Raw genomic sequence first — 25,518 nt, 5'->3', positions numbered from 1 at the left:
GGCATAGAAAGTGAAGCGGAGGAGGAGGAGCATGAAACAAGAAGTGTGTCAGGCCTGCATAAAACCCTGTCGACCGGAGAGGAGGCAGAGAAGGCAAGGTTGTTACTAGCTACAGAAGTAGCATTAAAGGTGCTTGCTGGTGAAGCAAGGAGTAAATACCGTGTGACAGGAGCCCAACCAAAATAAAACAAACAATCGGGGCATATTGAGTTGGTAAGTATAGTATGAAGGTCTGCTATACTTTAATGGAGCATGGAAGAGGGGCAAACATACTTGGTGGGCAGGGAAAATATTCAATGTGCTGTGAAGGTTACGGAGATGCCATAATACAATTATAGATCACATAATTAAAGTCGACTTTTATTCTGAAACAGTCAAAGGGCATATTCCGGAGAGGAAGAGAAGGCAAGGTTGTTACTAGCTACAGAAGGAGCATTAAAGGTGCTTGCTGGTGAAGCAAAGAGTAAATACCGTGTGACAGGAGCCCAACCAAAATAAAATAAAACAATCGGGAACATCAGGGCATATCGAGTTGGTAAGTATAGTATTAAGGTCTGCTATACTTTAATGGATGTTAATGATTTAGTAGAGGTAAAATTAATGTTAATGATATAGAGGTAAATTATGTTTGTTTTCACTGATAATTTTACCGATGTGTTCAAGTTACCCCATTAAAGGAGACATACGAAGAAAAATCACGAAAGTGATAATTATGGGCGAATGATATATGGATGGAAAGGTCTTGTCTTCATTAACACAAATACGTCACTAAAAAGTTTTATAGATATCGGGGAAATGCAAGAAATGTAATTATAAAAGGCCCTTCTCAGCCCCCCAGACGAACGATATTTCGCAGTCGAAAACGGTCGACAATAATGACGTCACACAATCAACCGCTCTTCATCTCTCTCTCCATACTGCATTGATTCCCCTAGTTTGCTGCCTTTTGCTGGATCTGTATTTATTGTCCAAATTTACCATTTTTCGTGTAATGTGACGTCGGATTCCTGTTTTTGAACACTAATTGTGTTACTGCACACTTTTTAATTGAATTGTCAACTTGTAAAGTGTGATTTTGACCTCTGGATTTGGAAGTCTTCGTTGTGTTGCTTCACAAGTTCACTACAGTACAGATTCCAGTGGTGTATGTTGAAAAACCCCAAGCTGTAGCGGGCTATGCGCTGCTGGCTGCCGGGGTACTGCGGGGGAGCCGATGCTGCACGCTACGCTGTTTGATTACAAGGTAAGCATGTTTGGAATTTGTACTTGTTCTGACGATGCATTCAGGTCAGGTGACTGATACAGATCTAGATTGTAAGATTTTATTGACTCTAGATCTAAAATAATTTTTGAATCATGCATTGATTATTTTTTATTAGCAAGCAGGCATTGAAATTAAGTTTTAAACACTGTCAGACTGTCTACAACTACTACAGAGTACAGTATGTTCGTTGGGGTCTGACCCCAACGAACATACCTGTAGGTGGAAGGTCTATCGTGAGTCGTGACACAAAATCCTGTCATCGAGGCACGAACATGACAAACTGGACCCTCAAAAATAGGAAAAGTTAGACCTCCAAATCCAATGAGTCCATGTCGCAGTCCATTTTGTTTTCAATTTTGAATTAAGAAGGAGAACGAGTGATACAGAACTTTTTTTTGATGGTCCAGTTTGTACCTTGATGTCAGGATTGATTCTGTGTCGCAATAGACCTTCATCCATGTAATTTATATTTTCCCCTTTCATTTGGGATGCTATTGCTATTGCGACCCCATTTTTCCATTTTAGGAGTATCCTCGCGAAACGGGCCGGAGCTCCATGGGGTCCATGTTGTCGAATGAACTAAGAATTAACTTTATTAGACACGCTTTGCTAGATTTAGACTCTATTTTTAATCAGCAGATTTTTAGATTTCTAACGTAATTTAAACCGACTAGCATGTCCATGGGTCATGGCTTGGTTAGAGTGAAAAATCTGCCGTTCCAGAGGAATTTTTAAATTACAGTTTCTGATTTAGCATTCTTGTGAAGAGAATGCCACGCATCCACGAAGCTTGACAAAATTTCAGGGGGATGTATCCTGATTTCTGACCGAAATAAGAGTGGTTTTTATTCTTCCAGAGACTGAGTGCTGAAGATAAATGCACTCATTGTAGTAACCAGGGGCCCGTTTCTCAACACCGTCATAAGTCTAAATCCTTGACTAAATCGGAGATAGTGAGCTACTTGTCCGCTAACCATTTCATGAAGCCCTCTTTGCCAAGTTCGGGTACAACAACCTCACTAAATATTTATGACAACTCCGAACCTGTCACAACTTCTTTCTTAGTGACATAGTGGCATCGCGTGGGTAGACAATGACGTGCAAAGTTGCCTAGAAATTTGAAAACTATAATCTTACGTAATCAATAATAGCGGTTGAAATTACATCACGAAACAAGTGGGATAATACATTCAATGATAATTGTAATGCAAAGAAATTATTAAAACTGTTGGTAAAACACCACAAAATCATTCATTTTGAGAGAGTAAAATAATTTATTCAATAAAAAATTGTACCACGTCAGGCCATCCTTAATTGAACTCATATTCGTCGTTTTTAGACCCCTCTAATTTATGCATGGAATTCGTCAAATCATATATTTTGGCATCAAATGTTTAAAAAGTTTGTGCTAAACTATATTTTGATGATGTTTGAAATCATAAAATACCTTATAATTATAATCATTTTACAAAGAAAACCATTATGGTTTACTTTCGTAAATTATTAAAATTGAACAACAACGTCCATAAGTGATTTTTTAGTCATGAAATTAATTATTCATGATTCAATTTTCTCAGCAATTGTTTGCTCCAGTCTTGATGGCCTGATGTGTACGATGCATAATTTACCTGTGCTATTATTTTGAAAAGATGTATTTCTCAATTCATCACAATATTTGCAATTTTGTTATAATTTTTCTTTTTGATGAAAATTATGCTATTTTGTGATGAAGGCTACGTCTCAGCTGCGCTTTTTACCGATAGTATCAATATCAAGGTATTCTAGTTAGGAAGCCTTTGAGAAACAGGTTTAGTAAGCTTGGAACCATTTCTGTGGTTGGTGGATAAAGATATTAACTTGTCCACGTGTTGAGAATTGGGCCCCTGGGCCCTGGGTCCTGTTTCATGAAATGGTCTTTGGTTGAACCACTCTACGTAAGAACGAGATATCGCTTAACTGTTTCACAAAGCTGATTTGGGCGATACAAAGAATTAGTCCTTGGAAAGACACCTTCAGACATACATGATCTTCTTTGTGCCAAGTTATTTTTTATATGGGGGCTGTCATCAATTTCAGGTCATCTAGCACAGCGAGACAACCCCAAAATGGATGTCAGTCTAACTTCTTGGTAATCTAGCTAGGCCCAAATTTTTTTTATATATATAGCCTACAGTTAGTATGCTTTCTTTTATTTTCTCACATTTTCTCCCTCTTCCTTCAACCCCCCCCCCCCTTCCAGTTTTATTTCATCCAAACTTGAAATATCGAAATGTGCGGCAATCTCTGTGACCCCTCATGATTTCACATTACGTGACAATTTTTTAAAAATTATGTATGGTAAGGAAAACGTGTATGAATTTCAGCAAAAAAAAATGTGGTGCAAAACTAAGATGGTACTAAACGTGCAAATTCATTTATTTATTTGTATTTCATTTTCATTTTGCTGTGATTATTTTTAATCAATGAAAATAATTGGTTTTGTGCTAACTTGAGATGATGAATAAAACCCAAAAATCTGCGGTAACAAAATAGCTAATTGAATTTGAAATATAGATTAGGCCTATAGTTTACAAATCCAACACAAGCATTACAAATAGATGAGTTAATTGTAACTATAAAAGTAATAGTTTTGGAAAGTATGAAAAGGCGCATTCTAAATCTTAGGGTACATGTATTTCCACTTGAACCAAAAACAGAGTAATGCCTTTAATACAGTCAGCCTATATACATGTAACTTAAACTTCATTAACTTGGTCATAAAAAGTGTCCTACATGTATGTGCATGTATATGTAAACTGGTTTTAAAAGCTTGGTGCAGTAGAAAATTGTGCTGCTATAATTTCTACAGGAGTTGCAAGATGCTAAAAAAGAAGGGGGTTTGGGATGGTTTCCCAGTACTTCTCTTTACTATTCAATTTACATTTCTACATTTGGAATTTTATCATTTTGTAAAATTGATTTCAGTCAAACTATAAGTTATTGTTCATGTGCTGTAACATTAGCAGACTACATGTAGCTACATGTAATTGTACAATGTATGTACACAGTACATACACTGTAGTGTACCCTCAGCTTAAACTAAACTTCTTTGTTCTCTTACATTTTTGTGAGTTAAACAGGACTGTGATGGTTAAATTTTAATTGACAATGACCTTTTTGGCTTTTCAGGGTTTGTTTTTCTTCATGGAATACATCCCCCGCATCTTGTGAATTATGTGTAGCCCTGTAGACTTTTACCCCCCCTTTATTTTTGTCATTCATGTAGGTGTGCTTTGGAGATGGAATCATCAGAAAATGGCAACCACGGCAAACCTAAAGAAGGCAAAAAGAAGAGGAAAACTGGTAGCCGGTGCATCGTATATGGATGCGGGAATACCATATATCAGGGTTTCGCTATGCACCAAATGCCAGGAAAGATGCCACTAGGGCAAGAACGATTTGATAGCATTCAGAAACAGTGGATTGCTTTCATTGGGAGAAAAAGAAAATTTGACTATAAAGATGCAAAACAATATGCAAAAATATTTGTATGTAGTGGCCACTTCCTGCTTGAAGACTACGAGCCAACACAAGTAGAAATGTATAGGAGAAGACTAAGGACACGACCACCATCGTTAAAGGCTGGTTCTTCTCCTTCTTTGGATATTGCTGTACAGCCATTCCCATCCGACTGGTTCTTGCCTTCACCATCTTCACTTCTGTCTTTGGGATCAATACCACCTTCAGGCACATCAACAGCGGATAGTCCATGCTCTGAGGTCGCCAGTGCCAGCTGTTCAGTACCACCTACACCTGCCATTAATGCACCACCTTCAAGTGATTTCCAAAGTGCGTCTCTCTTGGCCCTTGGTCCTGATAAGCCAAAGCGAAGCCGCAAGGAATCCATATACATCAGAAAAAGAGTAAGACTGATTTTTAAGACTTTTGATTTACAGAACAACACGTATGTAGATGCCATCTTGAAACTAAAAAAAATTACATATATTCATTTACAATTGTGCTTACTTGGACATGCTCATGTGGTCAGCAAGTACATGCGAATTCATCTATTTTTTACTTGTCTGACAGACCTGTAGGTAACATCCTTTTCCCCTTACTCTGATACAATAATCCAAAATATGAAGGAAATATGTGTATGTAAACATGTACATGTATCTTCCTGAAAATGGCTATGACAAAATTATTTTTACAGGAATTCAGACCAAATTCAACGGTGTGGCAGATTTTTACTGCTCTTTGGCCATTTGAATGGTGTCATTATTGATCCATGATGTACCGGTACCTGCATGTATGTACAAATGTTTAATAAGGAAGATTGACGGGATCAGACAATTGAGATCGTATGTCTGGATGTTTAGAGTTTTCTCCTGTTCATTTAGTTTTCACCACTCTTAATTAGATCAGCCACAATAAACTTCATGAATTGTATAGAATAAATATAAACTACATGTACATTTTTTAAATTATTTTTTTGGCACCTCCGTTTTTTCATTATGGAAATGAAAATTTAAAAATTAACATTTTTTTCTTGTGTCTGCTTCAGGAAGCTGATGCACTGTTCATTGAATATGCCAGACAAGCAGAGGAAGAACAAGCCCAAGACATTCTTGATCGCTCAAAAGGAGAACAGTGTGGCGTCAGAGTAAGTATTGTACAGGTTATCATTGCATATCATATGAAGGTCAAGTTCAGATTTGTAAAGATTGCCCACTTTACAAGAACCGAGGTCTTCACATGTACATATATGTACAGCATACAATTCCTTTGATTACAGTTTTATCTTAATACTGTTATATGAGAAATTGGTACTCAGTGATAGAACACCTGCCTCATGAAGAGGATACTGTGGGTTTTGTCATAGCTGATTGACTATACCAATGACTTGAAAAATACTGGATACTTGCTTCATTCTTGTCAAGTGCTTAGCATACATGTATTAGGAGAGTACTTATTCAGGGCTCGCTGGGAGAACAGCTCTTCAGAGCTGAAAATGGCTACCCTAGCTGAATCAAATGATTTATTTTTATATTACAAGAAATACAGACACAAATGTTTTAAAACCAAGCTTATGTAATAACTTTTGATTACCAGTACTAGCATTGGTGAAATCAAGCAGAACAATTTTTTTGCAACTCATGATTAATTTCCATGAAATTTTTTTCATTTCAATAGACTGCTGATCGCAAAGTTGGAATTCGTGTACAGAAACGTTCCTGCAAAGTTCATGTAAAGCCGAAGACCATGTCAAAAGGTAATAATATTAACTTACCCGTATCGGTATCATATTCAAAAGAACAATAAATTACAGCATTTTTTTATTCTGTCTTTATTATAGTTTAGGTATAACATGAATGTATCATTTTATTTGTAATATGTAGGTTCTTTCAATGTCCAGAAAGAGTGGTAATAATAGATATAAGTCGATTGTGCCTCTGAGTTTGTTAGATATTCAGATTAATGAATATAATTTTTTGTGATCCGTTGAGTTTGAACTACCAATAAATGTAATATAAATAACCACTGGAATAATAATAATAGTAGTACTACTTTTGACAAAAAACCTGAATCGTAATAATGTCCTTATTCATATACCATGAGGCCAGCATATTCCTATACATGGATCTCCATAGATGTTTCTTTTTAGCTTGTAATATTTGATAATAATTTGATGGTTTATGTCTTCTTCAGGAACTCAAGTAAACATGACACAGAAGACACATAGTCAGCATCCAGTAGGCCTTCAGATTTCAGATGCTGGTACTCAAACTGAGACAACTAATACACAGGACAAGGATATGCTGGATGAAGAACCTGATGAGGATCCAGACTTTGAGATAGGTTCAGATTCGGATGAGAAGAAAGATCCAACCTACAAGCCAGGCACATCCAAAAGAAATAGAAGCTCATCAGATGAGGAAACATACAAAGTGTAAGCAGCTTTATAACTGGAATTCTAAATTATGTTAAATTGAAGAAAGATGTCCCTTCCATTAGCAGTTATTGTAACTGTCTACTCTGTTTAATACTAGAAATACCTAGTGTAATTAGAATTTTGAAAGTGAATTCTTGACACCTGAAAAAAGTTTAATGTCAATGCAATTGAGTTGGCATGTACATCCATTTCTTCCATCCAACACTGTTGGTTGCAGCCCATTTTTGGCTTGTTTGACTGTCTTTCATTTTTTCTGTCTGTAAATAGAAAAATGTCAGACATAAAAGTTTCAATTGTGTTTATGTATGCATAAAGGTGTGCGATAAGTGTATGACAAGATTTGGAGTTCACCAGTTAAAATGTTGTGGGTCATAGATTCTTTTGTTTTCTCAGTATCACTTCATGCATGTAGATAGGACCTGTTAGCCAAAAGTTACTATTATAGTAACACTGCCATCCAATATTTTATATTTATAATGCTAAAAAGCCAATCAGAATCAATAATTTCAAAGAATTTCCTGTAATAGTGACTTTCCTGCAATGGACCCCTATACAAATCAATTTTGGACTTTGTTCGTGTGGGAGTGACATGCTCAGATTTTGTGAGAATTCAGTATTTCACATTATATATAATTTATAACATATTTTTTTATCATGACAAGATAAAACCTATGTACAGTCAAGTTCCATCTACATGATGTAGGCACTAGTACAGTATCTTCACTTTTTTTCTTTTCTTTGCAGGACCAAATCAGATGATGTACTGAAAGAAGAAAAGTACATAGTATTTGAATCCAACCTGTTTGCCTTGTTCAACAGTTGCTTCAGTTGTCTTTCTAGTGATGTGCAGGTTGAGAAGATATGCCCTAGATCTTTTGGCTCACAGATTAAGATCAGGCAAACATGTCTGAAGTGCTGTAGGATTAAGGAGTGGCACAGTCAACCAAGAGTTGGGAATGTTTCTGCTGGAAATTTGCTGTTGTCTGCAGCCATTTTGTACGGTGGAGCCAGTCCAACCAAAGTATTGCGAGTATTCCAGCATATGAATTTGAAGGCAGTCACAAACAACACCTTCCTGGAATATCAATCTACGTACTTACAGCCAGCCATCATTAGGGTGTATGAACGAGAGCAAAGGTCTCTCCTCAGAGAGTCAAGAGGGGAAAAACTGATCTTGGGAGGAGACGGCCGTGCTGACTCACCAGGCCATTCTGCCAAATATGGCAGCTATGCCCTTATGGACATGAAAACAAAGAAGATCGTTGATGTGGAGCTTGTGCAGGTAATATGCCAATAACAAGAAGTTTATATATGTATTAGTGTTACAATACCGGTACTCATGTATTAAAGCTTACCCAGGGATAATCTCTAATTCACGCAGAGAGGGCAAATGAGCATATTCAATGTATTGTATATGGGGTTATTTTGCTAGAAATTGGATGCTTAAATGTAATCTATATTCAGTAATGCCTCTTAATGTCAAGAAAACATTTGTTGTAATTGTAATTACTTCATGTCAAAATAAACTATATATTTTTTTGTTCAATCAAATGAAATATTCATCAGCCAGTAAAAGAAAAACTTGAAATTGAATTGACCAAAGTTTGTTTTTCCAATATTTTTAGAGCAATGAGGTGACAAGTTCAAACGCCATGGAGAAAGAAGGTTTGGCGAGGGGATTGGCGAAGCTTTATGGAATGGGAGTGGAGGTAGGAACCCTCATCACAGATCGACATGCCTCGGTGGCTAAGTGGTTACGGGAGACATACCCAGAGATTGATCACCGTTATGATGTTTGGCATATCGCAAAAGGTAAGTTGTTGACATCCATGCCAATTATTGATAAAAAAGTTTTTCACAAGGATTATATGTGTATATGATAATAATGACAGTGGTAATGATAACAGTATGCAACATTTATACAGTGCTGATATGTCTAAGCTGTAACTGTAACTATTATCCCAGCTTTATCACAGCATTGCTGGATCTACTAAAGAAATAGGATTGTAATGCATGAGTTTGAAATTGAAGCATTTCTCTGATTGGACCATTATATGATGCATATAAGAAAGCACATGTTTAAATCAGAAAATGTTGTGTTTACTCAATAGTGAAAATTTTTGAAGTTACAGATTGATATTTTAGAATAATGACCACTATAAATGCATTAATTTACAGGAGTGAGGAAGAAAATCACAGCTGTATCAAAGCTGAAGAATTGCGAGGTAGCTCACATGTGGAAGCAGTCGATGATCACCCACATATACTGGTCTGCTGCATCTACTCCGGATGGGGATGGGAATATGATGGTATCGAAATACAAGTCTGTCTTCAACCACATGAGAGATGTGCATGTTCATGAAGGCGTGTATCCTAAGTGCGGCCATGATGATGAATACCCTCCACGTGAATGGATGAGAGAAGGTAAGTGAAGCTTCAGTATGGGGTGGGAGAAGGGGTTGAAACTTATACATCTCACAAAGTTACCAGTATTAAATTTGGAGCAAATCATTGAAATTTGGAAGTGAGATATAATTTTGTTACAGTGATGTCAACATCGTATCCAAGGTTATTTTTTCAGTGTTCTAAGTCTAACAGATTTTTGTGGATCAAGGTCATTAAATTAGGGAGATTCACTTGTACCTAATAATTTAGAGTATTTATGTTATGAATTCTCCTCCAAATGTCATAAATGTTTTATTACTCAATTGTTATGTCATGTAGGAACAAAAGTCTATGAGAAGTTGTCTGAAGAGCTGCTGAAAACTCGCCTGCTGAATGACATGAAGAAAATGTCACCTCTCGCACAAACCAGTTCGGTGGAATCCTTCCATAGCGTCCTCCTGTACTGGTGTCCAAAGATGCTGGCATACTCTTATGCTGGGATGAAATGCAGGTGAGATAATATTCCTTCAGCTGTCACCAGATCCTAAACCTACTTCAAATACCAGAGTCCTTTTATTCTTTGCTTTTATTTTTTTTCTATTTTTCTCCCATTCTCTTTTTATTTTTTCCTGTAGAATACATAAATGCTCCTCAAGATTGATTTTTTTTAAACATGTTAAAAATGAATTCAAGAAAATATTCATACAAATAAGGAATCAGGAGACACTGTTTATTTGATACTGTTTCAAAAATATTTCTCTATAAAGACTTCTGTTTATTTTATTTTTTTTACAGACTGTATCTTGCAGCTCTGCACTGGAACGAGAATTCAGACCGCTCTCAAGCAACAAAGTCTGATGGGTCACCAATCTACCGTGTCACCTATCAGAAAGCCAAAGAAGGTCGTCAAACTGTCAGCAAGGTGCTAACTGCATGTACTTTTGGTATGTTTATTTATTAATGACTAATGAATCAAAGTAGTTATGTCTCATGTAGGAAATACTGTTCAAAAGATTTTATGGAAGTATTTAATTGTATCAATCTGTGTAATTTTTTTTTTTTGTGAATTACTACACATCTTTTGTTTTGTCTAACACTGCATTTCATATGCACATCCCACAGTGTTTCAAAGTCTGAAGGTAATTAAACATGGCACTATGCATAGTCTAGTATCACAGAAGGAATATCTTTACCTAGAGCCATATAAATAAATGCAAATAAGACATTGTCACCACTTTATCAGTATTGTCATCTAACCAGAAAACTGTTCTACAATTTTCATTCCCAATATAGAGTATGTGAATGCTTTGATGGTGGAGACAGTACGACTCGTTTCTGGAAAGCAGAAACTCCGCTCTGAAATGGAAGAGCTGCAAAACAAACCGCCACTGTCATCGAAATATGAGAGGCCAGACAGGGAGGAGGCTATTCAGAAGGCACTAGCACATCATCGATTTGCCATGGAATAGAAGGAATAGAATCGACTGTGTTTAGAATACTATTTCCTTTATTACTGAAAGTTTCACTTGTCTTTTATCACTGCTGGAACCATTAGTTTGTTTGAAGCATCAGTTAGTGTTGTATGAAATGTTGAAAAGAAAAATCCCTGATCAAGCTAATTAGATTGACTAGCTCTGTTTATATTTTTCTCGACAGTTATTTTGCTTTTCCCAAGTCCAACTATGTCATTCATCCTCAGTTGTAGTCTTGATTTGTATGCATTTGTAAATATTAATAAGTGTGGCAATGTCATGATAATGTGATAGGCAGGACAAGACAACTGAAAGATATATTCTAAATTCTATTTCAGGGGTATTACAGAGATATCCGTTGATTCTATTTCTTTTCGATAGTAATTTGACTTGGGGTGTCATCTTGTTACTGTGAGCAAAGGTTAAAAAAAAATTCACCAATCTACATTGTACTTGCACAATAGTACATTGTATTTTCTCTCTACCATCAAAGATCAAACTGTGACCCATAATGGTCAGTAAAAGTAACTTTAGAACCATGGTTTATGCTGATTCTATGCACTGAATTACCGGAGCTTATTAGCTATACAAACAGGTATTTCTCATGCAGATGTTTTTCATATTACACATCAGTCTAAGCACATTCATATGCATGAAATATTCATAAATCATTCAAATTCAGTAGGGAAATCACATTTGTTGAGCAATGCCCGTGTTAGCTGGAAAAGTCTGCTGTGAATAGGTATACTTTTTCCTGTGGTGTCTTTGTTAGCTGTATAATGTATATACATGATTTTTTTTTTTCAATTTAAATGCCAGCACAGGTCAATTAGTTTGTGTGGGCTAGACTGGCCCATACCGGCTTCTATTGTTGTGAACCTACATACTTTTCAGCATATGAACAAATCTTTTGGCACTGAAAAAAATTCCTGTCTCCTTACATCTAACTTAGTGTAACAGCATAGATATGGCAGCCTCTGCCTGTACTATTATGATAAAGCTTGACCAAACTGTATGATTTGTTGATAAAAAATGTGTTTTCAATTTTTTGTTATTTTGATGATGTGAATATCCGTGGGAGTACTTCTGCCAAAGTAATAGAATATACAAGTAGCTGTATGTAAGAAAAGTGTAGGCAGTCTGTTGTGAATAATACAACATTGCTTGATAATATCAGGAGGAAGTACTGGCTAGAAGCAAGGTGTTACATTGCATTAAAAACCAGTTTGTGTTGTCAAACAAATGGAATGGTCCTTGTTTTGATAAAATTTGTAACCACATCTACACTTTGTTGAATTGGCAAGACTGCTAAATTTTGATTGGTATGTAAAAGAGCACTTTGATGGAGGCAGTTGAATAAATGATTTCATATCAAAGTTATTAGTATTTATTTTTGTATTTATGTATAGTATTTTTTTTTTTTTTGTTCACAAGTACATTTATCCTTTCACAATACATTTCATACATTCATATCCGTTCTACTAGTGAGTTTGATAGTATGATAAAGCTTTCTATTCTCTGCAGATATATTCTGAAAATGTCATATTTGAAAAAAAATATACCCCAATGTTAACTGGCAATTTGAAAAAATAGGTCATCGTGTATTTATCATGTTATAAATATTGGCTTAGTTGTTACAAAAGAAAAACCCTGATTAAACACCGCAAAATCTATGTGACAAGATTATTTGCAGCAAGTCTGACATCATATTGCAAAAAAAAGATAAATACAAATATATGAAAATAATATGTACATGTACTTCATAATATATATTGAAATAGACTTATGAAATATCCATGAAAGAACATAAGGGGAAAAAAGGAATAACAGTTCAGATTCACAGGTAACATGAATTGGAAAGCTGTTTGTATTTATAAGACACATGTAGGCCCTACATGTAAAGATATCCGTTTGAACTTAGAACCAAATTGTTCCATAAATTCTTTACACCTCAAGAACAATACCAGCTGCCATGAAAAGGCAAAGTCATCAACATACTTTACCTAATTATAAAATTCTAATGCTGATTGATAATATCTAGTAATGATATTTGGTTTACATTAGTTGAAAGATCTTGACAGTATACCATTTGGCCAACTTGTATACCTGAGATAAAACTACAAAATTTACATGGCAAGAGAAACAAGAGTATCTGTGGTAAGTCTTCCATCATCAAGCTGAAATGAGGAAATTCATAATAGGTGAGAGAAACAAAGCAGTAAATACACTGTACTGCATGTATTGTTCATTAAAAAATATAATGAAAATGTAGATTTCCTGATTTCAGCAATTTTGCTACCTTTTTTCCATGTACATGTATGAGCATAAGTTGTACTTGCACCCCCCCCCCCCCAATCTAAGACTGATGAATGATTCTTGCATCACTGTGTCCTATGACTTAATTTGAGTTGTTCTGAAGCGATATGTTGAAAAATCACAAGTCTTTACACAAAAAGAATATTCTCAAAGTAACTTGGCAGTTTTGCCAACTACCACATGGCTAATCAATCATAATAAAGGTTCTCATGGTACTACAATGAAAATTGTATCAAAATTACAAAGATCCATATTATGCAAGTCATTTTTAACTCTTACATGTAGCTGAATTTTGCCCATGATGTCATGCAGATTTCTATAGTCCTACTGTACATTATTTCTTATTTGGACAAAGATTGGTACATGTTATAAATATCTATTAATAACTATAAGAGAATTACCATTACCGGAATGTAAAAAGAACACTGCAACTTATACAAAAAAGGTGAAAAAAGTATCACAGAAAATGAGTCCAGCAAATTCATGTAGAGAGAACACAAAAACGTTATAGTTTGTGAATCAAATTTCCAGCCGTCTCAGCACAGTACCTCGATAGATGTTATTTCCATCTGGATATGTATTCTTGATGATGGCCTGGACGCAAGCAGGGAGCTGTACTCTGATGTCTTTGCCCAAGATGCCCCAGCACCACCTAACAAATTGGCGATAGGCAACATATCGATATTTCCTGTATGTACGTGTAAGCAATAGTGAAAAAAAGAAATGTTATAAAAACATTTTACAGATTCATTGGCCAGAATTGCAAAAAACCTGTATGCTAAATTAGTTTGAAAATCCCTGATTAATGTAAGCCTAGATCCATCTGTAATTCTAGGCTAATAATTTGTTGATAAAAGAATAGCATGAACAAACAGCAATCAAATATATGTACAACCATTTAGTAAATCTAGTTACAAAAAAAAAAGATCAATGTACATGTAAGCCTATTCACGTATAATTCTACAATAAAAAATTATGAACTATCAAATTTATACAACCATTTCATGTACTCCATCCCTATCAAAAGTCATGGGAAATATTAACAGGCAACGGTACAGGTATCTGCTGCTCTACAATTCAGGTACATGTACAGAAGCTGCTGACTCCCATGTAAATCTATTTCGTGTTCTCTGGCTCATGGATGGTGATCTTAGAGGCTGTTTATATTCAGACTCAAACAAGATTAAAAAATTAAATATTGAGACATAGATCTACACGTAGATATAATTAGTTGAATCAATATACATATTTTGATTTTTTAACTTACTCATTGTTTCGAGCACCAAATGCTCTTGCCTGCCTTCGCCACCTTTCCGTGAAATGTTGCCATGCAATGTACAATGTTACGGGGTTGAGTATGGCTGGATAAAAATCCCGAGCTTGGGTGATGCACTCCACGCCTTCCCCCTCTTTTGCCACCTCTGCAATTTCTCTGCAGCAGAGACAGTCTCCAACATTGAACGACGGTAAAATCTCGCAATGGCCGCACTGACACCTGTATATAAATAGGCAAGCACACACGAAAAAAAGTAAATAAACAAATTAAACATCACATTGACTTGACATACCGGTAGCGCATTTACACTAAAAATAGTATCAAAACTGCCCAATGGCAATAAGTCAGAAGAGAGAAACATGGTTATTGACTGAGACAAACTATACTTGCCCAAACCATGGCATGGTACAAGTCAGTTCCCCCATGTCTGCGCGGTCTCCCAAGTCTGCCTACCCACGTATCTGCGCGATTCTAGTAAAAGAAGATACGCAACGAGCGCGAACTTTACACAGGCAATACATAGACAGGTATTCATTAAAAAAAAATCCGACTCAAAATGGTGGAAAAATAATAAATTCAGGGCATTTAATGTGATGGCCTAAAAATGCAGCTTTTGTCATTAAAAATCCCAGAATCGTGTGCAAAAAGAATGAGTGCGCAGACATGGGGCCTTGACTTGAGGTACCATTTTTTTCATTCTGAAAATTTTTTTTCAAGAAAATCTCATATTTGCTTTCATTTTTTAATGAGAAATTTGGTACACTTACTCGTAATAATATAAGGAACACTATTAACCAAAAGATTTTGTGAAATAAAAGAAATTCATGTTAAATCTTCACTCAAATTGTTAGGTGTGCAGATTGGGGCCCAATGAATAATGACCATCATACAATCAAACTCAAAGTTCAAAGTAACTTCAAAATATCAAAGCAATTTGATGTTGGAGACAGACAGACCAAATCCTAGTTCACTTGGCTGCAACTATCAAGAAAAAATAATAGGCATGGTGATAGAGTGAAACTTACCAGTTATCGGTATTCCTTGGGTCGAGACGAGTAATGTCTCTGTTTCCACGAAAGCCCACACCATCACCGAGAGGTATCGCACCCGGTTCCGGCGGCTGCACAGGCTCTGGTTCGTGCTGGTAAGGTTGCGGAATTTGATCTCGTTCATCAACGAGTCTTTCCTCTTCTTCTCCTTCAAGCTCTCCTACTTCCCCATCATCATCGTCATCGCTGTCATTATAATCACTTTCGTCACTGATGTCAATGTCCATATCCAAAAATTCAATTTCCTCATCAACAGCCGTCATTTTGCTCGCAATACCGTACCAGCGGCACCGGTTGAGACAAAATCAAAGTACACGCAAAGTGAATGGATGTGAGGATTTCTGCTGCAGCTGGCAGCTAGCTCAGCTGATCACCGATCTATTGTGTGACGTCACTCAAACTGGAGCTCACCGGAGGACGGGACGAAGGCAGAAATATGGCATGAAAATAAATCATTTTTGAGAGCTGATTTCTGCAAACTCTATACCGGTGCAAGGATCATTATTTTGAAAAGTGAAGTTATGAATCTGATTAAAAATACTTCCCCTTTACAATAATGACTGCGAAAACTGATTCTAAAATACTTTAGATTCTTCGTATGTCTCCTTTAACAATTGAACCTTCAACGAACTTACAATGAAAACAAGACCAAGCTCGTCCGTCATTTCTCATCACGGATCTACACAAGACGGCTCCCATCACATCAATTTTCCAAAATTATCCAATCAAAGGTGCCATAATCACCAGTTCATCATATTATATCACTCTCATTAACTGTTATTGTAATATTTATCATATTCCATATCTCCACGATTCTTTTTCTTCTGTTCACTTTTTTGTTTTTTTTGAAAATTTCGAAATAATCATCAATGAAATTCAGAGAGGGGGGCCGTGGCACATATTCGAAAATGTGATTGGCACGTGCGAAATCTGGAAATTTTAGGTGAGTACATGTACTAAAAATAGTTCAGTGGGAAGCAAGTTTCAGATGTTGTTGCTGATGAACTAAAAATGAGGTGTAATGAGGCTAATCAGTAACATAAATATTATCAAAATAAAAGTAGACTAGTAGACTCAATTGATTTTTTAAAGGGATTATTTGGACTTCCACAGACTTGCAGCAATGGTCACAATGATAGATTTTGCATCCAGGAAACAATTAACAGAACCCATGTAGGGGATGTAAAGTTAGCCACCTCCATATTTGTATCGGGCAACAATTTCCTAAAGGTCTGGCACATGTTGGAGGTGATGGGCCTGCATCCTATCTCCAGCAGGCTTTTCCACTCGATGCAGAGCCACTACATTTGCCCAGAGGTGGAGGACACCTTCAACAACTATTTAAGCGAGAAGGGCAATGAACTCAAGGAGAAACATGTTGTGGTGTGTGGTGAGTAAACATTTATTTGAATATTGACTCATTATTATTGAGTATTACGTTTGTTGTGAAGACGAAGATACTGTGCACTTGGAAGGAAAATCAAAGTTTTATTATATTTCCTTTCTCTTTTTACAGCTGAGATCTCAACAATACAATTTTCTGCAGTCATCTTCATTGAAAACTTTTTTCTTTTCTCTTTTATGTAGGTGATACGAGGAACGACTCGCCAGGATTTAGTGCACAGTACTGCACGTACACACTATTGGAGGAGGAAAGTAAGGATATTGTCCATGTCGAGTTTATGGACAAGCGAGAGGCAGGGGACAAGAGTCCATATATGTGGATATCGATCCTGATAAAACATGTGCTACTTGCACTTCTTGAAAGGGAGGAAGATTTCAACAACAGACACTAAATTGTTTGAATACAAATATATAATTTCTACAGTAAATGTGGTTAACAATATGGACACGGAGCGAATCTTTGTATCTGATAGCAAAGCATTTGCCTGAAGATAGAATTGTGGACATCGATCCTGATAAAACGTGTGCAACTGTGCACTTCTTGAAAGGGAAGAAGATGCCAACAACAGACATTCAATTTGTTGAATACAAATACATAATTTCTACAGTAAATGTGGTTAACAATATGGAAACGGAGCAAATCTTTGTTACTTATAGCAAAACATTTGCTTGAAGATAGAATTGTGGACATCGATCCTGATAAAACGTGTGCAACTGTGCACTTCTTGAAAGGGAGGAAGATGCCAACAACAGACACTCAATTGGTTGAATACAAATATATAATTTCTACAGTAAATGTGGTTCTCCACTTGTCCATTTCCATTCTACAACCCAGCCAGATATTCTGGTTCAATGGAAAAGATATGGAGTCAATACTATCAATATGAAAGACCTCCACATAACTTCAAAACAAAAACACGTAAAAAAAGGCAGAAGAGCGTGGAAGAGGGGCAGACATACTTGGTGGGCAGGGAAAATATGCAATGTGCTGTGAAGGTTACGGAGATGCCATAATACAATTATAGATCACATAATTAAAGTCGACTTTTATTCTGAAACAGTCAAAGGGCATATTCCGGAGAGGAAGAGAAGGCAAGGTTGTTACTAGCTACAGAAGGAGCATTAAAGGTGCTTGTTGGTGAAGCAAGGAGTAAATACCGTGTGACAGGAGCCCAACCAAAATAAAATAAACAATCAGGAACATCAGGGCATATTGAGTTGGTAAGTATAGTATGAAGGTCTGCTATACTTTAATGGATGTTAATGATTTAGTAGAGGTAAAATTAATGTTAATGATATAGAGGTAAATTATATTTGTTTCTACTGATAATTTTACCGATGTGTTCAAGTCACCCACATTAATAAATGAACCTTCAAACTTTAATTAACAATGAAAACAAGACCCAGCTCACTCGTCCGTCATTTCTCATCATGGATCTACACAAGACGGCTCCCATCACATCAATTTTCCAAAATTATCCAATCAAAGGTGCCATAATTACTAGTTCATCATATTATATCACTCTAATTAACTGTTATTGTAATATTTATCATATTCCATATCTCCACGATTCTTTTTCTTCTGTTCACTTTTTTGTTTTGAAAATTTCGAAATAATCATCAATGAAATTCAGAGAGGGGGGCCGTGGCACATATTCGAAAATGTGATTGGCACGTGCGAAATCTGGAAATTTTAGGTGAGTACATGTACTAAAAATAGTTCAGTGGGAAGCAAGTTTCAGATGTTGTTGCTGATGAACTAAAAATGAGGTGTAATGAGGGTAATCAGTAACATAAATATCAAAAAAATAAAAGTAGACTAGTAGACTCAATTGATTTTTTAAAGGGATTATTTGGACTTCCACAGACTTGCAGCAATGGTCACAATGATAGATTTTGCATCCAGGAAACAATTAACAGAACCCATGTAGGGGATGTAAAGTTAGCCACCTCCATATTTGTATCGGGCAACAATTTCCTAAAGGTCTGGCACATGTTGGAGGTGATGGGCCTGCATCCTATCTCCAGCAGGCTTTTCCACTCGATGCAGAGCCATTACATTTGCCCAGAGGTGGAGGACACCTTCAACAACTATTTAAGCGAGAAGGGCAATGAACTCAAGGAGAAAGATGTTGTGGTGTGTGGTGAGTAAACATTTATTTGAATATTGACTCATTATTATTGAGTATTACGTTTGTTGTGAAGAGGAAGAAACTGTGCACTTGGAAGGAAAATCAAAGTTTTATTATTTTTCCTTTCTCTTTTTACAGCTGAGATCTCAACAATACAATTTTCTGCAGTCATCTTCATTGAAAACTTTTTTCTTTTCTCTTTTATGTAGGTGATGCGAGGAACGACTCGCCAGGATTTAGTGCACAGTACTGCACGTACACACTATTGGAGGAGGAAAGTAAGGATATTGTCCATGTCGAGTTTATGGACAAGCGAGAGGCAGGGGACAAGAGTCCATATATGTGGATATCGATCCTGATAAAACATGTGCTACTTGCACTTCTTGAAAGGGAGGAAGATTTCAACAACAGACACTAAATTGGTTGAATACAAATATATAATTTCTGCAGTAAATGTGGTTAACAATATGGACACGGAGCGAATCTTTGTATCTGATAGCAAAGCATTTGCCTGAAGATAGAATTGTGGACATCGATCCTGATAAAATGTGTGCAACTGTGCACATCTTGAAAGGGAAGAAGATGCCAACAACAGACATTCTATTTGCAGAGCTATTGCCAAGACCCTGCAATGAATAGATGTGGGGGAGGAAGTATTCGGCATAGAAAGTGAAGCGGAGGAGGAGGAGCATGAAACAAGAAGTGTGTCAGGCCTGCATAAAACCCTGTCGACCGGAGAGGAGGCAGAGAAGGCAAGGTTGTTACTAGCTACAGAAGTAGCATTAAAGGTGCTTGCTGGTGAAGCAAAGAGTAAATACCGTGTGACAGGAGCCCAACCAAAATAAAATAAAACAATCGGGAACATCAGGGCATATCGAGTTGGTAAGTATAGTATGAAGGTCTGCTATACTTTAATGGATGTTAATGATTTAGTAGAGGTAAAATTAATGTTAATGATATAGAGGTAAATTATGTTTGTTTTCACTGATAATTTTACCGATGTGTTCAAGTTACCCCCATTAACAATTGAACCTTCAACGAACTTACAATGAAAACAAGACCAAGCTCGTCCGTCATTTCTCATCACGGATCTACACAAGACGGCTCCCATCACATCAATTTTCCAAAATTATCCAATCAAAGGTGCCATAATCACCAGTTCATCATATTATATCACTCTCATTAACTGTTATTGTAATATTTATCATATTCCATATCTCCACGATTCTTTTTCTTCTGTTCACTTTTTTGTTTTTTTTGAAAATTTCGAAATAATCATCAATGAAATTCAGAGAGGGGGGTCGTGGCACATATTCGAAAATGTGATTGGCACGTGCGAAATCTGGAAATTTTAGGTGAGTACATGTACTAAAAATAGTTCAGTGGGAAGCAAGTTTCAGATGTTGTTGCTGATGAACTAAAAATGAGGTGTAATGAGGGTAATCAGTAACATAAATATCATAAAAATAAAAGTAGACTAGTAAACTCAATTGATTTTTTAAAGGGATTATTTGGACTTTCCTTCCACAGACTTGCAGCAATGGTCACAATGATAGATTTTGCATCCAGGAAACAATTAACAGAACCCATGTAGGGGATGTAAAGTTAGCCACCTCCATATTTGTATCGGGCAACAATTTCCTAAAGGTCTGGCACATGTTGGAGGTGATGGGCCTGCATCCTATCTCCAGCAGGCTTTTCCACTCGATGCAGAGCCACTACATTTGCCCAGAGGTGGAGGACACCTTCAACAACTATTTAAGCGAGAAGGGCAATGAACTCAAGGAGAAAGATGTTGTGGTGTGTGGTGAGTAAACATTTATTTGAATATTGACTCATTATTATTGAGTATTACGTTTGTTGTGAAGAGGAAGAAACTGTGCACTTGGAAGGAAAATCAAAGTTTATTATTTTTCCTTTCTCTTTTTACAGCTGAGATCTCAACAATACAATTTTCTGCAGTCATCTTCATTGAAAACTTTTTTCTTTACTCTTTTATGTAGGTGATACGAGGAACGACTCGCCAGGATTTAGTGCACAGTACTGCACGTACACACTATTGGAGGAGGAAAGTAAGGATATTGTCCATGTCGAGTTTATGGACAAGCGAGAGGCAGGGGACAAGAGTCCATATATGTGGATATCGATCCTGATAAAACATGTGCTACTTGCACTTCTTGAAAGGGAGGAAGATTTCAACAACAGACACTAAATTGTTTGAATACAAATATATAATTTCTACAGTAAATGTGGTTAACAATATGGACACGGAGCGAATCTTTGTATCTGATAGCAAAGCATTTGCCTGAAGATAGAATTGTGGACATCGATCCTGATAAAACGTGTGCAACTGTGCACTTCTTGAAAGGGAGGAAGATGCCAACAACAGACACTCAATTGGTTGAATACAAATATATAATTTCTACAGTAAATGTGGTTCTCCACTTGTCCATTTCCATTCTACAACCCAGCCAGATATTCTGGTTCAATGGAAAAGATATGGAGTCAATACTATCAATATGAAAGACCTCCACATAACTTCAAAACAAAAACACGTAAAAAAGGCAGAAGAGCGTGGAAGAGGGGCAGACATACTTGGTGGGCAGGGAAAATATGCAATGTGCTGTGACGGTTACGGAGATGCCATAATACAATTATAGATCACATAATTAAAGTCGACTTTTATTCTGAAACAGTCAAAGGGCATATTCCGGAGAGGAGGCAGAAAAGCAATTGAAGAAAATCTAGTTCTCAACTGTACGATCTGCCCAGTTACAGGTAGCAAGGAAATAATTTTACCTATAAAGGCCGCTAACTTTCTAGCGGTAGTGTGTGGTAATTCTGTGATCATATCGTTTATGCAATCCAAAATATTGACAATTCTCTGATCTGATGCATGTAAAGTGCCACTTTTAGAATCCCAAGTTAAACCAAGCCAATCAATTTTCTGAGTAGGTATCCATACTGACTTCTCTACGTTAGGCACTAAACGCGCATTCAATAAGTCATTTCTGACTGCTGTGGCAATATCTTCACATTCTTGAAGGAGGATGCTCTAATCCATCCATCATCTAGAAATACAACTACAAAAACATGTTTGTTTCTCCAATGCTTGACAAGAGGTCTAATTGTTTTAGTGAAAATATATGGAGCAGAGGACAAGCCAAAAGGAAGTACCTTAAAAGAGAAATATCTAATAATTCCGTTGAAGTTCCAACTGAAACAAATATTTACAATGTTCTTCAAATATATCAATATGGTGATATCCCGACTTAAGGTCAAAGGAAACCATGTAGTCACCCTTTTGAAAGTATTCCAGTGCTACATTCCAGTCTTCAAAGCATACCTTTTGTTTCCAAACGTATTGATTAATATATCTTAAATCTAAGATAAGGCACTTCTTGCCAGAATTTTGAACAGAAACTGTAAGAGGGTTGACGTATTCTGGAACAGAACTCACTTCGGAGATCAAATCTTTATTCAATAGTTCAAGAACAGCTTCAGGAACGAAGTCTGTGTGCTCAAGGGCTGATTTCTTATTTTGAAACACTTTTGGAGGGGGTGTCTCAAGAAAGGGTATCTTTTAACCAAATTGAATCATTTTCACTACTTCTTCTGTGGCTCCTATTAATTTCCAGAAGTCAACGTTGGCTTTCATTCTTCCTCTAACAATGGGTTCAGCTCTACCTTGTTCGTTTTCAAAATGGTTGATTCTGTAATCTTCTATTTCATACCGATTCATCTCTCCCCTCTCCGATTCCAGATCTCTTTCGACTCTTTCGCGTAATTCAGGTATTGCTGAAAGACAAGAATCCAAGCAAACATACTGATATCCAATGACAACAAAATAAATTGTGCTCATTGCATGCATGTTTTTAATTCAATGGAAAAGATATGGAGTCAATACTATCAATATGAAAAAAGACCTCCACATAACTTCAAAACAAAAACACGTAAAAAAAGGCAGAAGAGCGTGGAAGAGGGGCAGACATACTTGGTGGGCAGGGAAAATATGCAATGTGCTGTGAAGGTTACGGAGATGCCATAATACAATTATAGATCACATAATTAAAGTCGACTTTTATTCTGAAACAGTCAAAGGGCATATTCCGGAGAGGGCAGAGAAGGCAAGGTTGTTACTAGCTACAGAAGGAGCATTAAAGGTGCTTGTTGGTGAAGCAAGGAGTAAATACCGTGTGATAGGAGCCCAACCAAAATAAAATAAACAATCGGGAACATCAGGGCATATCGAGTTGGTAAGTATAGTATGAAGGTCTGCTATACTTTAATGGATGTTAATGATTTAGTAGAGGTAAAATTAATGTTAATGATATAGAGGTAAATTTTATTTGTTTCTACTGATAATTTTACCGATGTGTTCAAGTCACCCCCATTAATAAATGAACCTTCAAACTTACAATGAAAACAAGACCCAGCTCGTCCGTCATTTCTCATCATGGATCTACACAAGACGGCTCCCATCACATCAATTTTCAAGAATCATCCAATCAAAGGTGCCATAATTACTAGTTCATCATATTATATCACTCTAATTAACTGTTATTGTAATATTTATCATATTCCATATCTCCACGATTCTTTTTCTTCTGTTCACTTTTTTGTTTTTTTTGAAAATTTCGAAATAATCATCAATGAAATTCAGAGAGGGGGGCCGTGGCACATATTCGAAAATGTGATTGGCACGTGCGAAATCTGGAAATTTTAGGTGAGTACATGTACTAAAAATAGTTCAGTGGGAAGCAAGTTTCAGATGTTGTTGCTGATGAACTAAAAATGAGGTGTAATGAGGCTAATCAGTAACATAAATATAAAAAAAATAAAAGTAGACTAGTAGACTCAATTGATTTTTTAAAGGGATTATTTGGACTTTCCTTCCATAGACTTGCAGCAATGGTCACAATGATAGATTTTGCATCCAGGAAACAATTAACAGAACCCATGTAGGGGATGTAAAGTTAGCCACCTCCATATTTGTATCGGGCAACAATTTCCTAAAGGTCTGGCACATGTTGGAGGTGATGGGCCTGCATCCTATCTCCAGCAGGCTTTTCCACTCGATGCAGAGCCACTACATTTGCCCAGAGGTGGAGGACACCTTCAACAACTATTTAAGCGAGAAGGGCAATGAACTCAAGGAGAAAGATGTTGTGGTGTGTGGTGAGTAAACATTTATTTGAATATTGACTCATTATTATTGAGTATTACGTTTGTTGTGAAGAGGAAGAAACTGTGCATTCAGAAGGAAAATCAAAGTTTTATTATATTTCCTTTCTCTTTTTACAGCTGAGATCTCAACAATACAATTTTCTGCAGTCATCTTCATTGAAAACTTTTTTCTTTACTCTTTTATGTAGGTGATACGAGGAACGACTCGCCAGGATTTAGTGCACAGTACTGCACGTACACACTATTGGAGGAGGAAAGTAGGATATTGTCCATGTCGAGTTTATGGACAAGCGAGAGGCAGGGGACAAGAGTCCATATATGTGGATATCGATCCTGATAAAACATGTGCTACTTGCACTTCTTGAAAGGAAGATTTCAACAGACACTAAATTGGTTGAATACAAATATATAATTTCTACAGTAAATGTGGTTAACAATATGGACACGGAGCAAATCTTTGTATCTGATAGCAAAGCATTTGCCTGAAGATAGAATTGTGGACATCGATCCTGATAAAACATGTGCAACTGTGCACTTCTTGAAAGGGAAGAAGATGCCAACAGACATTCAATTTGTTAAATACAAATACATAATTTCTACAGTAAATGTGGTTAACAATATGGAAACGGAGCAAATCTTTGTTACTTATAGCAAAACATTTGCTTGAAGATAGAATTGTGGACATCGATCCTGATAAAACGTGTGCAACTGTGCACTTCTTGAAAGGGAGGAAGATGCCAACAACAGACACTCAATTGGTTGAATACAAATATATAATTTATACAGTAAATGTGGTTCTCCACTTGTCCATTTCCATTCTACAACCCAGCCAGATATTCTGGTTCAATGGAAAAGATATGGAGTCAATACTATCAATATGAAAGACCTCCACATAACTTCAAAACAAAAACACGTAAAAAAAGGCAGAAGAGCGTGGAAGAGGGGCAGACATACTTGGTGGGCAGGGAAAATATGCAATGTGCTGTGAAGGTTACGGAGATGCCATAATACAATTAAAGATCACATAATTTAAGTCAACTTTTATTCTGAAACAGTCCAAGGGCATATTCCTGACCAATCTCCCTAAATAATCAATCTAGA

At 36.5% G+C, this 25,518-nt stretch overlaps 2 protein-coding genes and 1 long non-coding RNA gene across 3 annotated transcripts; 2 read left to right on the top strand and 1 right to left on the bottom strand.

The window, feature by feature from the left end:
- The first annotated feature begins 10 nt into the window (after positions 1-10).
- On the top strand, positions 11-22,631 carry LOC121432118. The gene is made up of 3 exons (XR_005972181.1): positions 11-535; positions 16,808-17,084; positions 17,282-22,631. It is a non-coding gene; the product is annotated as an uncharacterized LOC121432118 (long non-coding RNA).
- Positions 760-12,455, top strand: LOC121432114. Its single transcript, XM_041629971.1, has 11 exons — positions 760-1,243; positions 4,530-5,166; positions 5,808-5,906; positions 6,437-6,515; positions 6,953-7,193; positions 7,941-8,478; positions 8,822-9,008; positions 9,375-9,620; positions 9,921-10,092; positions 10,377-10,525; positions 10,875-12,455. The coding sequence occupies exons 2-11, from the start codon at positions 4,543-4,545 to the stop codon at positions 11,048-11,050; spliced, it is 2,511 nt and encodes an 836-aa protein (XP_041485905.1). The 5' UTR covers positions 760-1,243; positions 4,530-4,542; the 3' UTR covers positions 11,051-12,455.
- On the bottom strand, positions 12,684-16,161 carry LOC121432115. Its single transcript, XM_041629972.1, has 3 exons — positions 15,671-16,161; positions 14,637-14,864; positions 12,684-14,057 (listed from the first exon to the last, which is right to left on the bottom strand). The coding sequence occupies exons 1-3, from the start codon at positions 15,955-15,957 to the stop codon at positions 13,889-13,891; spliced, it is 684 nt and encodes a 227-aa protein (XP_041485906.1). The 5' UTR covers positions 15,958-16,161; the 3' UTR covers positions 12,684-13,888.
- Positions 22,632-25,518: the final 2,887 nt, after the last annotated feature.

Source organism: Lytechinus variegatus, chromosome 18 (assembly GCF_018143015.1).
Source record: "Lytechinus variegatus isolate NC3 chromosome 18, Lvar_3.0, whole genome shotgun sequence".
Lineage (NCBI taxonomy): Eukaryota > Metazoa > Echinodermata > Echinoidea > Temnopleuroida > Toxopneustidae > Lytechinus > Lytechinus variegatus.
The sequence above is the reverse complement of the archived record's forward strand: the minus strand, read 5'-3'. Positions and strand labels throughout refer to the sequence as shown.